At 37.1% G+C, this 15,662-nt stretch overlaps 1 protein-coding gene across 2 annotated transcripts in view; it reads left to right on the top strand.

The window, feature by feature from the left end:
• Nucleotides 1–14,047, top strand: part of ATP2A2 (ATPase sarcoplasmic/endoplasmic reticulum Ca2+ transporting 2) — a 34,068-nt gene extending 20,021 nt beyond the window's left edge. The window contains exons 13-21 of one of the 2 annotated variants that reach the window (XR_011921441.1): nt 22–240; nt 911–1,246; nt 1,850–2,070; nt 2,374–2,576; nt 3,220–3,305; nt 3,640–3,773; nt 4,368–4,485; nt 4,577–6,186; nt 13,263–14,047. Coding sequence is in view for 1 of the 2 variants with exons in the window: in XM_072415888.1 (XP_072271989.1) it covers nt 22–240; nt 911–1,246; nt 1,850–2,070; nt 2,374–2,576; nt 3,220–3,305; nt 3,640–3,773; nt 4,368–4,485; nt 4,577–4,697; nt 13,263–13,276 (1,452 nt within the window). In the remaining variant the exon portion in view is untranslated. The remainder of the gene's footprint in view (nt 1–21; nt 241–910; nt 1,247–1,849; nt 2,071–2,373; nt 2,577–3,219; nt 3,306–3,639; nt 3,774–4,367; nt 4,486–4,576; nt 6,187–13,262) is intronic. The other variant, XM_072415888.1, reaches the window with a different exon arrangement.
• Nucleotides 14,048–15,662: the final 1,615 nt, after the last annotated feature.

Here is a 15,662-nt window from a genome sequence, read left to right as displayed (position 1 = left end):
TCAATACTACTTTTGTTGTAGGGTGCTCCTGAAGGTTTAATAGATCGTTGTACTCATATTCGTGTTGGAGGTGCAAAAGTACTATTGACACCTGGAATTAAACAGAAGGTCATGAGTGTGATAAGAGAGTGGGGCACAGGCCGGGATACCCTGCGCTGCTTGGCTCTGGCAACTCATGATAACCCCCCACGGAGAGAAGAAATGAATCTTGAGGAATCTTCCAACTTCATTAATTATGAGGTAAAGTATTTTTTTAATGCTTGTGCGTTTGTATAAAAAATATTTGTGTAAAAAATTTTGTGTATTTGTGTAAAATATTTATTTGTTTCACCTAATAAGGTATACCACATTCCCTTGGCATTAAAGAGATTGTATTTTTACTTGAAACAAAGGAACCAGTACAGGTTGACATTCAAAAATCCGGCAACCTCCAGACCTAAGGAGTATTGGATTTTTGTTTTAGTTTTATACTTGCCTCCACACACAAGCCAGCCTTTCTCTCGCAGCACCACGGACATCTGGCACCGTTCAGGCAGCAGGGACATCTCAACGTGTATTTAGTTTAGCAAGCAGACCTATCAGCTGTTTCTGTAGAACAGCACCATGAAAACATAAGTGGCCAAACAGTGTACTGCAGTCCCTGTATTGTAAATGCGATCCGTAATTCATGCCGGCAAAATTGAAGGCTGTATTTTCGATTGTCCACCTGTATATGTATGAAGACAGGAGATAGTGTTCAAATGTTGCCATTTTCAAAAGCTAATATCAATAACTGTGGCTTCTGCAGATATTCGCATAGGGCTTATAACACATAATACATTTCTTAGCTGTAAAAGACAGGTGAGTTTAGTTGCATTTTACCAGTTCTACTTTTATCTGTTAATTGTCTTTGATATGTCTCCACCTCCAGACCAATCTGACTTTTGTTGGCTGTGTTGGAATGCTGGATCCTCCTAGAAGTGAAGTGGCTGCATCTGTGAAAATGTGTCGGCAGGCTGGAATTCGTGTGATCATGATTACTGGTGATAACAAAGGCACAGCAGTTGCAATTTGCCGTCGTGTTGGTATCTTCCGTGAAGATGAAGATGTTTCAGAAAAGGCTTTCACGGGTCGCGAGTTTGATGAGTTGTCTCTGGCTGCACAGAGGGATGCTTGCATGAATGCACGCTGCTTTGCTCGTGTGGAACCCTCACATAAGTCCAAAATTGTTGAGTTTCTGCAGTCTTTTGATGAGATCACAGCCATGGTAAGTAGCTAATGAAAGTAATATTTCTTACTATTTTTTAATGAATTTGTCACAATTATGTAATAAAATTATGGACCATTCTGGCACAAGGAAACTTCTCCATTTTAAGGGTCCTTTGATTTCAGTAATAAAAAGCATGTTTTTTTTTCTTCTCAGTGCTTTTATCTTTTTATTTACCTTCTATCCTTATCCTGCCCCTCCAGTTTTTTGACCTAGGCGAGTTGGATTGACACATCAAACAAATCATGCAGCCCTGTGGGATATTTGACCTTGGTATCCCAGAAGGCTGCAGAATTGAAATGTCAATCAAACATTTCTCTTCCAGAGAAAAGGTGCAGCACAAGGCATAGGTAAAACACCAGAGATGGGAGTGGGACAGTGAGATGGATGTGAACAATACTGGAATATTGGGGAATAAGGTTTAATGAAGGCATATTTTACAATAAATTGAAAAATTGCTTTTAGCTCTGCTTTTAAAGCATGCTGATAAAACCAAAACCAGATCTCATTTTGCAAAAATAAACTTTTAAATACTGCATATTGTGTTTTTTCACTGAAAACTATAAATTAATTTACCATCTTTTGTGAATATTTCTGTTTTAGACTGGAGATGGTGTCAATGATGCCCCTGCCTTGAAAAAAGCAGAAATTGGAATAGCTATGGGATCTGGGACTGCAGTGGCTAAAACTGCTTCAGAAATGGTGTTGGCTGATGATAACTTCTCTACAATTGTGGCTGCTGTGGAGGAGGGACGCGCCATCTACAACAACATGAAGCAGTTCATTCGGTACCTCATCTCTTCAAATGTTGGAGAAGTGGTTTGGTATGTATCATAGGGCCTGCTGTACTGTTAGTGTTTCGTAGGTTCTCTGCTTGGCTTACTTTCTCTAAAACTGTCTTTTTAAATTCACTCAATGTTTACTTTATACCTTATAAAAATTGTTAAATATTCATATTAGAGAGAGAGTAAATTGCAGATTTAAAACCAAAAATATACCCAACCTTTGTATAGGCTTTGCAGAATAGATTTAAAGTAATATTTTTTCTTTGTTGTTTTGCTAAGATGCAAATACTGCTTTGACATTTTGATAGCAGATATTTAATTTGCCTTTTATTTCCCATGTAGCATTTTCCTGACAGCTGCCCTTGGATTTCCTGAGGCATTAATACCTGTCCAACTCCTATGGGTTAACTTGGTGACTGATGGTCTTCCTGCAACTGCACTGGGCTTTAATCCACCAGATTTAGACATTATGAACAAGCCGCCTCGTAATCCTAAGGAACCACTCATTAGCGGCTGGCTCTTTTTCCGTTATCTTGCTATCGGATGTGAGTATTTCTCAATCATGTTAAGAGATAAAGTGCAAACATTAGACTTTTTAGAACTTTTAGGCTCAATTATGCTGTATGTTTTACCAAACAATAAAGTTGCCAAAACATGTTTAATCTTCACTAATCATGTGATTTCATGAAGAGTGTCTGCATTTTTAAGTCCAATTTTTTGAGTTTAAAGCATTTTCATTTATATGTATATTAAGGTTACTGGGTCCTCAATCATAACACTTTCAGCCTGTGCATAAATGCTGTGATCTCTAGCTACTTGAAAATAGTGTTTGACCCAATTAGTTACTGCACTGAATTTATTATCCATTTGACCTAGAGGAACAGCACAAGTGAAATGTATGTATAATGTAGATATGATTGAACTTTTTGTATGTGTGTGTGTATATATGTGTGTGTGTGTATATGTATGTATGTATGTATGTATGTATGTATATATATATATATATATATATATATATATATATATATATATATTGTTATATATTAAATTGAAAAAAAAACAAGGTATGGGGGGACTGTTTCTTTACATTTACATAAATGTCAAGTCTTGGGATGTAGGAGACCATAAAAAAAAAAAAAAAAAACTTGCCAATACCTTTCTATTTACCACCTCTTTGTTTTGGCTTAGGTTATGTTGGTGCCGCTACAGTTGGTGCTGCTGCCTGGTGGTTTATTGCTGCTGAAGATGGACCAAGAGTAACCTTCTACCAACTGGTACTAATATATCATTATTTTAGCTGTATAGGGAAGATCAATCTGTGAAAGTAGATATGTTTTTTTTATTTTTTTATTCTTGCTATCCAGAGATATGTTTAGTGAAAATGAGAAGCTGATCCTCATAATCTGTGGTGTTTTATAGTATGATTGTATGCCTGATTAAATGCATATGGTGTTTATCCTGCCATCAGAATAATGGTGATTCTTCCATGAAAAGGGTAAAATAAAGCGGAAGATTGAGCACAAACATTCCAATAAAAATTGCTTTCTTGTTTTAATTGTTTGTCTCTTGGTCGTATGTTTGCTAATTCAGGTTGCTTTTTTTTCCCAGAGCCATTTCCTTCAGTGCAAAGAAGACAACCCAGAGTTTGAGAATGTTCAGTGTGAAATTTTCGAGTCTCCCTACCCAATGACAATGGCACTGTCTGTTCTTGTCACTATTGAAATGTGTAATGCACTGAACAGGTAAATTTTAACTGTACATTATTGGTGATCCTTATTTTTTCAACCACATCCTATTTACAGCCAGCATCCTGACCGTTCCTCCAAAATTTGTCTAAGATCCTAGTGCAAATACAGACTATATACTCCTTTTCCCCTTAGCCGTTTTCTAGTCTTGTGTGATAGGTACAGATCAGTCTGGAAATGTATGGCGTCTACTATACACAATGTATCCTCGTTGAAAATAAAACTGAATTGGGAAAGACAATAATTGGAGTATTAGAGATACACTTCTCTGTGGAAAGCAGATGACTCCAATTCCTTTTGGACTTGCTGTGAATGGTCATGTGGTCTAAAGATTTATTTTGTACTCTGTCCTCATGTCATGTTGTCTCCCAATGTATGTGGTAATTTTAAGCTTTAGCACAGTGCATTGTTATGTAATGTTTGAAATATTCTCCTTTATCAAAGTCAATTGCATAGCTGGGATGTGTGTTGACATAAAAAATGTTTTCTTTTCACACAATAAATGTTTGATTCTTTGTGTATATGTTGCCTTGTATTTAAATGGCATACATTAAGCAGTGTTATAAGATTGATGTTTTGTCTTTTTTGCAGCTTGTCTGAAAACCAGTCTCTTTTGAGAATGCCTCCATGGGAGAATGTGTGGCTTCTGGGCTCAATTTGCTTATCCATGTCCCTCCATTTCCTAATTCTTTATGTTGAACCATTACCTGTAAGTACTTCTACTTTTTGAAGAATTTAAGTGATCTCGAACTTGCAAAAATGTTTTTGCTTACGGTTTTGATTTTGTTCTTTTTCTGTAGCTCATCTTCCAAATCACTCCATTGAACCTGACTCAGTGGTTGATGGTGCTGAAAATCTCACTACCGGTTATTCTTCTGGATGAGACACTTAAATTTATTGCCCGTAACTACTTGGAACCTGGTAAAGAGTGTGAAAAGCCTGCCGCCAAACCGTGCACTTTTTCCGCATGCACTGAGGGGATTTCTTGGCCGTTTGTGTTCATTACTTTACCTCTGGTTATCTGGCTTTACAGCACCGACACTAACATTACTGAGATGTTTTGGTCTTGACTGACATTTTTATGGAATGGAAATGTTTAACTTAACCAATTCATTTTTTTTTTTTTTGTTTTTTTTTTTCTGTTTTTGTTTTAAAGCAACTGTCTATTTCTGCTGAAATTTCACATGAACGTAGTGCTGGTGAAGGCAAGTTTTTCTCATACTAGGTCTTTTTTTTTGCTTCCCCCTCCAAACACACACCTCTTGACTTGGCTATAAGAGGTGCCTCACTTTTTTTTTGTTTTGTTTTTTTTTTTTTTGTTTTATACATATACACTTAGTGTTCATGTACAGAGAATTAACACTATTTTATGCAAATATTTTTTGTAGATGGGGAAAAAAAGCATGTACAGTGTTCTGTTTAATAATAATCATTATCGTTTAAAAAAAAAACACCCAAACATAAGGAAGCAAAAAGGAACTTTTAATTTGATTCAATGGACATTATCTGCAGAAAATTAGCAGCAGATTTAGGGAAAGTGATTAAATGTCTAAAATTACAAAGCATGATCTGTCTTTCTGCATGGTCATTTTGGATTTGGTTTGATATCATTATGCTGTCTGTTTTAATGGGCTTTTTCTATAGCCATAAGCCATTTTTTCCTGCACTAAGCAGATAACTGCTACCTCAGTCAGTATTTTTGTTTTCTAGTCTCTCATTTCATTATATTTTTTCCTTTTTCTTTGTTTTTGTTTGGTTTTTTTTGGGTCTGTTTACACAGTTTTCCATAAGAGGTATGCCTGTTGCTTGTGCAGCTCATTCTACCCCAATCTAGTTCAAATAAAGTCTCCTTCCGTAGATTTTTAAGTTTATTTATTTAAATGTCTAATGTATTTTATTGTAAGACATTTTCATTTTGCCAGTGTTGCCCATCTCATGGGCTATACTTCACATCCTAGACAAAAATAAAAGGTTTTAATGGACAGAGAAACCAATGTCTTGTCTTGAAAACTGCTTTATCACCCAAGTTCCTTATCTTTTTATTTTTCTGCATTAGAACATATTGTGTGAATGAACAAATAATTTGCACTGCAAAGATAAAGCTGGATCTTATTTCAGTTGTTGGCACGCAAGCATCCACCTATTATCATTGCAGGTTATTCTGCTAACTTGTATTATCAGAGTTGGGGAAATAACTTTGTGTATTTAATTTTTTTAACTTGTAAATAGAACATGACCAAATGAACATATTGTATAGATCTATTTTTATTTGAAAGTGACACTAATGACCATCGTTTAACTGTTAGAGCATGTTTTTAGGTTGATTTCCGTCAGCCTCCAAAGTTTAGATCATTAACCGTCCTAATTGTGGTGTTTTTCTCCAAATGCCTTCCAACACTCATCAACTAAAGTGAGTATTCCTTGCCTTTGAAAGTCTCCTTCATAGCCAGCTCATGTAACGATGCTAGAAATAACAGTCTGTATTGTTGCTAAAGAATAAAAGTGGTTAAGTTTCCCATTGCTTTGCACTGAGTCTGTCCTCCACATTTCATACACATCCGCTTTACATACCAAAACACCTTTTGCATACTTTAACATCCAGATGACCTGCTCGAGCAGAGTATGGTCTTTTAGATCAGTGGTTCCCAACCTTTCGCAGGTTGCAGACCACTAAATGCACAGACTCCGTACCGTGTATGTGCACGGAGCCATGTGTCACTCAAAGGGGAAGGAACTTCCCCCAGAGTGACATCATGATTCCAGAACCCGCCTACTCTCCCATTGCAGGTCTAATGATGTGAGCAGGTCTGTGATGGGAGAGTGGGCGGGTTGTGTCCAGGGACAATACCTGTCCACCTCCCCAAGCCTGCGATTACTTCAGGAGATGTGGCCTGCAGCTCTGGCCCGTGCGCCCCCCCAGTGTGGGTCCTTCTCCTGACCCTGCTGGTGGGTACATACTGATCTATACTTTAAGGTACTGTTTACATTAAAATCTTCTTAAGGTTTAGTTGAAATATAGCTTGAAAAATCATGAGTTGATTTTCACATCTGTGGGAGTTGATGGGAAGTAATCTGGTTCACGAACACAAATTCATTGTACTATTTGCCATAGATAGGCACAGGCAAACTGCATGAAATAGGGATAAGAGCAGGTAGTAGTTCAGTTATCTGCTTTGTGGGTACGTAAAGACAAGTAAATATCACATTTTCCTCTTGCACATGGCTAGAGGTTCAAAATGTAAAACATATTTGTGTTTATCATGTTGGCATGTCTCAATCATGTGACATGGGCATTAAATCGTTTGACTAAAGTTGCTTGTTTAGGACACATCCACATCAAATGAGCTGTGATGTGCACAGCTAAGATCAGTCCAGCTATTTTATCCCCATTTAATTCCGTTCTTCGGTGATGTTGGTAAACCTGTCAATCCTGATCTGCTAGCATTAAAGGCTTCTTTAAATGGTTTATAATACAGGATTGGTGTTTGCACTACTGGCCTATTAGGAGAAATGAATTGTATTTGTATGAAGAAAATCACATGACCGCAGTGACCAGGTCAGTATTTCTTAGCATAAGTTGCACTACAGGGCTCTATATCAGGGGTCGGCAAACTCCAGCCTTTAGGCCAGATACGGCCCAGCCAGTAGTTCCTTACGGCCTATTGCCCCCCTGGCCAATCCAGCCTAATGCTGTCTGGCATCCCGCGGCTCTGGAGCCGCGTGTTGCCAGCCTGATCTGCCAGGGGGCGTTAGGAACCACCGGAGCTCCAGTGCCCCCTCCTTGCTGTGGCTCCCCTATTTACCGCTGCCGGCGGTAATGCTGCCGCGGTATATAGTAAAAAGCTCCCTGAAGGTAAAACCCTCTCCTCCGCAATGCATACGGAGGAGAGGGATTTCACTTGAAGCGGCGTTCCCTGGTGGGGGGCAGAGCCATTAGGGTGGGACACTCGGCCTAGTGTGCTCCCACCCAACCCTAAAATGACCTAGTGGCCATAAAAGTTTGCCGACCCCTGCTCTATATTTAGGTCTAAACGGTGTGATTAATTTTGTCAGTGCACTAATTGGGTATTTATACCTACAACATCTGGTAGCTGTGTAATAATTAACGCTGATCTAAGCAACAAAACTGAAGACCAAGTACTGATGTATGTCAGTAGTGTTTCCCATCACCAATGCTGTATGCACGGTGGGCGATACTTGGCTATGATCAGAATAATGTGCATAACGGCCACATATAATCCCCTTTTAGTGTGACAGTGGAAAACTGCAGATAGGAGTGTTTAACCCTACAGGCCTGTCAGCTTTTATAATCTCCCAATAACTGTTTCAGAAGACCTTATGATTAGTGGATAATGGTGTAAAAATGCTGTCACTTCTCAGGAAAATTGGATAAAAATGGAAATAAGGGAAAATAATTTTCACTATTTCAGCTCTAAATGCATAGAACAATGGTTTTTCTCTGTGCAACACAAAGCTCTCCAGCATGCAGTTTTATCAGTCTAGACAGGTTAAAGTTAAATCTAAGATACACTGTAGATTAAGAACCTCATGCCAAAAGTCCAGCTTTTTTCTCAACCCATTTTATTTATGCTTCTGCTTAAAGGTAAGGTGTCCTAATGATTGTATATACTGAGATTATTCATTTTATGATAACTGGCATTGCAGGGTAAATATTCCTTAAAATGGTCAATCGGCTTAAAAGTTATTTCAGTTTTATAGATGGAAGTCTGGTAGGCCAAGTCAAATTCAGACTTTTTGGGGGCCCATTTTTAAGGAAGTATACACCAGATAATGGTACACTATTACTTTTTATGATTGCTGCTTTTAGAATACCATATTTGTGAAAAGTTGATCATATTTTTCATGGTGGCAATCAGTGATTTAAATCCCATACTGTATTTACTCTAATTTGGCAATAGGAAGCCAATTTAATAGAGTAACTTAATACTTTTTTTGTTTTGTTTTTTTAGCCGCAATTGTCACTTTAAATATAATAATTAGTGGTCATAGACTCTTGACAACTGTTGTCTGCCACTTTTGAAAAATGTGACAATCCAGGTCAAAAACAACCACCACCTATCTATTGTTGCAGTTTGTGGTGAATGATTGAGTGGGGAGCTTGCATCACTTTTGTCATCTATATCATTCAGCAAGGAAATGTATGACCTTTTTATCTGATTGGAACATCTTTATAAAGCAAACAGAAAATTGGCTTTTTTTATTTTTATTATTTTTTTTAAGGGTCCCTGTTTTATTTTTTGTTCCTAACTTTCTTTTTGGTCGCTTTTTAAAGCCTCACTCCAAATTATTGCACAGAGGGTGTCCCTGTTCAGTTTATCATAAAATCACCCCTAAGGTGACACGTTTAACTGTGTATTATTGCAATGCACAACATTTGTAGCATCCCATAATTTACGTTAATGGCGTCATAACAAAAACCTGCAGTCCCAGTCCTGTTTTTTGGTTTGCAGTCTTTAAAATGCTGCATTAAAGCAAACTGGGGATAAAGTCAAGTTACCCTTTGGTGGTAATTCCTTTGCCAGGCAAAAAATAAATGCTGGTTTTCATATAGGAGGAAAATAAACAGATCTTGCTTACCTTTTCCCACGCTCCTATAGGCTTCCTCCCAACTGTATGACTGGTCTTCTTAATCCACGTCTATTTAACACTCAGTTGGGCGCAGGCACTCTTAAGATCATGTACTGTGGGGTGGGGGCAATAAAGGCAAGTAGGAGAACATTATAACATAAAAAATAGATTTAACTTCTTTAGCGAGGGGCAGCCATACTACTTGCCTAGAGTTCAGCTTTAAAGCAAAAGGTGTTAACACATAACAGACAGAACAGCGATAAAGGGGTTCTTTGTTATAACCCTAGTAGTAGGGACATTAGATTGTGAGCTCATTTGAGGGACAGTTAGTGACACAACTATGGACTTTGTACAGCTCTGTGTAATATGATGGCGCTATATAAATACTGTGTAATAATAACAAAAAGTATTTTGGGGGAAGGGGTGAGCAGCAGAGGGATAGCGATAGGTTTGTTTTCCCCCCTCTTCCTCTGTGAACTTCCTCTACTTCCTGTGCCAGAGAGTTAGTGGGGACACATACAACAAAGAAAAAAAAAAAGCATCTTTTGATTTGTGTTTAACACCTTACTTTAAGTTGTCTGTTCCTGCTTGATAGGTTTGACACTACTGTGAACCTGAAAAAAAACTTTTACGGTTTTAAAATATAAATATATATTTATTTATATTTTGTGTGTGTGTGCATAATTTGTCCAGGTGGTTCTTCTTTGCTTACTTTTTGTACTTTTTAAAGTGATTTAACTTTTACTTCTGGATAATGTACTAGCATGTAAGTAAAAGTTGTCATATTTATCTTATAAGTACAGTGCAGATCATGAGTTGGACTGAAAAGCAGGTATTCTGCTGTTACTGCTCGTCCTGGTAAATGTGGGAAATTGAACATATTCTAGACGACTTGTGCAGTATGAGTAAAAAGTATTCACAGTACAGTACCTTCACAGCAGTTTTGACCTCAGCCAAAAGGTGCTTCCATAAGTACAACTTCGTTTAGCTCCATCTGAAAGTATTTAGGGTAGACTTTAGGTTGCAGTTCGGCTCGTTAATGCATTTAGTTACAGCTGCTGGTACAACAACCTTCTTTAGAAGTGCAAGTGAAAGCCTTTTTGCTAGAAAGAGGTTCAAGCCTACTATGTCCATAAATGGTTACAGTAAAAGCAAGCATTCCTAGTGACCAAGCAGTGTTTAACTGCACAGTCTGATACATCGAAGCTGCCAAGAAAATCTTGTATGACTTTTTCCATTGCATTTCATCAAGCTTTCATACTATTTTACCTAATTACCACCATTTTAAGTAAGAAAAATACATGGTAATCTCAGACCTATTTTAGAACTTCTGTCTTTAATTTTCCATGGTTGAGTTGATAAAATTCCTTAGAGATGAGCCTTAATTCTTTTTTTTTTTTTTTTTTTTTTTTTTTTTTTTATGGGTTTTGGGTAATAAGTCGGTACCAAAGTGTGGGGTGGAAACTATTGTAGTTATGTAATTATAATAAGTCCAAGGTAAATGTAATTCTCAAACCTAATAACATGCACTAGATTAGCTGGCAATAATGGTTCCTCATAATAGCGGTAAACTCCCGGTTAGATTGTACTCTTTCCCTTTGTAGTTCGTTGGTATATAAGGCACCGGAATTGAAAATTGAATTCTGCTAATTCTGGTCAAGACACTGGATTTTACAATGATTTTGTGTGGTTTTCATTTTTCATATGCTTACTATTCCATGTGGTTCTTATACAAGTGTATATGTGATTTTAGCTGGTTGTCTGTATTTCAGGCAATCAGTTTTAGTCTCCTTTTCAGAACTGCAGGGACACGTTACAGAATTATATATATATATATATATATATATGCATTTTTTTCCCCTCCAGTCAGGATAGTCTACTTATGTAAGATTGACTGATGTAAGAGAATATTGTCTGATGAATATGAATGACCACGTTGTGTGCTTTTGTCTGTCCTCAGAAAATCAAAACAAGAACATATCACATATTTTAATAAGGGAGGTAAACTGTGTACAAATACCTGGTGTAACCTCATAATATACAAAGGGAAAAAATACATCCTGTGTACCTAACACGGTATGTTTTGATAATATGGTGCCGCATAACTTTAGCCTCTGAATCTGATTTCTGGGCTCACACTACTCTCTTGATGGTGGTATATTTTCCTCTATCTTGCCTGAATCCATGGACACTTTTTATTGCCTTTTCTGTGCCAGTTTCAGGATCCTCTCTGGATCCTGTAGAGGAGTCTGAAACCTTATTAAAAGTGCAAGGAGAATTTAGGGGCCATCTTGTAACTCTTTAGTTCCAGTTCAGTGATTTCCTGAAACTGGAAAAGGTTCAGATTTAGGTGAGTATGTTCTACTTAAAAAAAAAAAAAAAAAAAAAAAACACCTTTTAATATGGAAATGGAATTGTCTACAGCTTTACTAATTGAGTGGGACCTAATTTTATTCCAATGTCTCGTCATGAAAATGACAAATGTTTCTTGGACCCCAGAAAGTTGCAATGTCATTTGTAATATTCATATAAACTGACCCTGATCCACAAGTGAAGTACTTTTGTCCTATGCATGAACCAGAACCTACATATTTTTATTCAATGTGACTCATCTGTTATCATATTGCAGAAAATCTGAAACTGGACAAATGTCATCAAAATGTGTGATACATGACCCATTCACTCCTTTCATTCTTAACCTCTCACACCTCTAATACTCAAAACTGGGAAAATTAACACACTTTTTTCACCTTCACATTGACTAATGAAAATGTTTGCCATTTGGAAATCACTGTGCACCTGAATGCCATTTAACCTTGGTGGTGTTAAATAGTTGTATATTTAGAATTAGACATTGTTACCGTTAGGTTTCTCTCTGTTATAAAAAATTATACAAGAATAAATTGGCAGTTACCTGTATTCATTTTGTTTTATATCTTAAACAACTGCTGGAGAATAAAATCCATTCCATCTATATCATGTTGTCATAACCCCTGCAAATATATGGAATGTGAAGTAGTCATTATGCCCAATATTGCTCTTGTTGTATTCCAGCACCATCTTGGGCACACTTTTTTTTTCTACGTCTCTTTAAAAAGAATTCCTGGCTACAGACTTAGGTGGAAAAGAGTGCATGTGAAATAAACTCTTATATGTTTGTGGTTCAGCAATCTGTTCTCCTAAAAGCCTCATTTTATTCACTTATCTCAATGTGCCTGCAAGTCTTTGTGTGCATAAGCTCCTTCTAGGCATCTTTTAATGATGGGGCCTTTAGGAAAAAGTGATTGCTTTTGTCAGATTTTTATCTGTGTCTGTACCCGGCATATTCTTGTAGCCTGAAGTTCTTTTACAAAACATATCCATCTGGGAGTCTACTGAAAGAATCATTTAAACTCGTCATGCTTACATTTTACTCAACAGTTTACTGTTCCCATAGTTGTTAGGTTTCATAAAATGTAGGTATATGTGGCTTTAATGATAAAGGCTCCTTCCTCTTCATATTATCATCCATGTTACAGGTAGGTCAACATACAGTAGATGGCGGTGTGCATTTAAATTGCTCACTACTACAAACAGGAATATTTCCCTCCTAAAGAGAAGTATCTACTTTTAAATACCATGCTAAACCTAATTTAAAAATTGTCAGTACCAGTACAGACTTTGAGATATTTTTATCCCATTTATGGCAGTTCTGCTGCATGATAGAATTTGACCTGATGTGATACTTCCCCTTCTATGTAGCATAGAGAATTATATGTAACTGCCCTTTCAAATTCCAAATACTGCTTTTAGTTGATAGACTTATATGCTCAGTAATATGATTTTCTGTTGTACAATTGCAACGGTCTTTCTACAGTCCTCTGAAAGCTGATCTGCTATTTCTTCTTTCCTTTTCAGAACAACTGGAGTAATCCCCTCCTTAAACAATTGTGCAGAGATGTAAGATTGCTTTGTTGCGTGCATGTGTGTGTTTAGAGGCAGTTAATGGGTACAAGAAAAGGCATGTCTAATGGGCTTTGAAAATTTGCTATACTGAAAAAAAAAATACACCGCAGCAGAATTGGAAGATTCTGTGGATTTTAATTATTCAGTGCACAGTGAAATGCAATATATTTATTAAACATGTTTTATTCTTTGTTTGAGGGGCACCCAAGTGCTTGGTACTGTTAGGACTCTAACACCAAATGGATTAAAAAGAAATCCTGAGCAGCCAAGTTTGTGTTTTCGCCATGTAAGATGTCATTGATTCATGTACAATATCATTATAGTGCATGCTTTCAGTTGTAAGTAGCCAAATGTCTGTATTGTATCATTTCCTTTATAAACAGCTATGTACAATATGCACTTGTTCTATTTATAAACTCAATCAAAAGCTACAGATGTTGAATGTTTAAAATGTAAATCTCCAGATCACCATTTCATAAGTTTTAATTTTTTTAACTTGTTTTAAGTGTGCAAATGTCATTTTTGCACTGTAATAATGTAACTTATTAAATGAAAGCAGATTAACATTTTGGTGCAATACAACTTATTGTGATGCTTCTGTTACAAAAAAACAATGTCAGTTACTGCAAGCGCATGTTTGGCCTTTAGGCAATTGTAAATAAATTCAGTTGTTGCTGACATGAGCATCATACAGACATCATAGTTTCAGGTAAATAAAAGTTTGTTCTACTATACAATACTTTTACTGAGTTTTTCTTGTGCAAGTGAGTTTTCATGTATTGTTGGAGCACCTGAGAGCTGGTCTTTATCTTTTCTTGGTCTTTACTTCAACATGTTAATAATGTGTGATACATTTTGCACAGAAATGTGTTAAGATGCATGTTGTATCCCTGCTGTTTTCTGTGGTGCCATATGCTGAGCAAAATCCACACGTCACTGCTGGCTTGTTTTGCGCAGGAAAAGAGGAAATGGGACTGACCAGATTTTTTGTGAAGTGCAGACTACGGAGTTCATTGTGTCTAAGGCTGCATACACACGCTAGATTATTGTCACAGGACACATCTTTCACGATCATTTCCAATGACAAACCAGCAAAAGATGAGTAGAGTGCTGTACATAGAGTGCTGTTCAGTTCTATAGAGAGGGTAGGTGACAGAACGAGCGTGCAGCACCCTGCTGCGCTCTCCCCAATGGCACTTCCATTTTGGTCGTTAGTCTCTTGTCTTTCATGGATCCACCAGGACAAATACATGATTCTCATCTGAGACGAGTCCTTTGATTTTATCGGATGAGAACCATTTGATGTGTGTGCATAGCCTAAGTCTTGTACTTAGTCATATTTAGACACCTTGCATAGTTGCTGTAACAAGGAAGTGACAATAAGAAAACAAAGGCTGTCACTACAAAATCTAGCTGCATATCTATTTCTGTGACCTTTGGGGATATTAAAGTACTCCTTTAATGATAGAAATATGGTAGCTGCCTTTGCTTCCCCTCCCCTAAAATATTTATATGGCTCCCATGCTAAACCTTTTGGGTTCAAAACTTTAGGTCCCAGAAACATTACTAATAAATACCAGATTAATGCTAGAACTCCTTATCTGCATATTTGGTCTAGGTCAGACGATTTACCTAAGGAGTATTGCATGTTTCTTGGCAAACTCTTCAGTTTGCTTAGTAAGAAAGCTGAATTCAAACAAACCCAAATCTTTTACGAAGTAATGTAAAAAGTCACAAAGTGAACATACTCTACTGCTATAGTAAGTAAAGTACAGCCAGTTAACAAGTACAGTTAAAGAAAGGGTTGTCAATGGCAGCTTCTAAATTTTTCACATGACTGGTTTTCTTTTAAGAATTTTATATAAAGAGAAATAGTTACCTCCTCCTAAAGATGTTTTGCCTGGATGTGTCTAGCTTCAATACTTTGATTCATTGGCCCAGAACAAGCTGGCAGTGCAAGAAAGTCAAAATGTACACTGTTCTCCAATTCTATAAACCTCTTCCCTGTCAATGCCTTCAAAACACAGAGGCCACTGGATCAGCATCACAGCCAGGGGGGCTTTTTTCAGAATGGGAGGTCTGCAATGGTCTACATATTTTATTCCTTAGTAAAATTTTGTTTAGGTAAAGCTGTCAAACATGGCTGCAATGTAAAAGGTGTCGTATTCAAGAATTAGAAAGTAAAGATGGAATTCTTCCTTGGTCTTTATATGCTTTACAACACTGAACTGGCTGCATGTGCTGCAGTTTATGTAAAGCAGAGGTAGTAATAAATGGCCAAACATTGGTTCCTAGATGAGGGACTGGAAACATCCCTCGGTAAAATGGTATAGCTGTGACAGTGAATCTAGT

Source organism: Pyxicephalus adspersus, chromosome 6 (assembly GCF_032062135.1).
Source record: "Pyxicephalus adspersus chromosome 6, UCB_Pads_2.0, whole genome shotgun sequence".
In the NCBI taxonomy this organism is placed as follows: domain Eukaryota; kingdom Metazoa; phylum Chordata; class Amphibia; order Anura; family Pyxicephalidae; genus Pyxicephalus; species Pyxicephalus adspersus.
The sequence above is the reverse complement of the archived record's forward strand: the minus strand, read 5'-3'. Positions and strand labels throughout refer to the sequence as shown.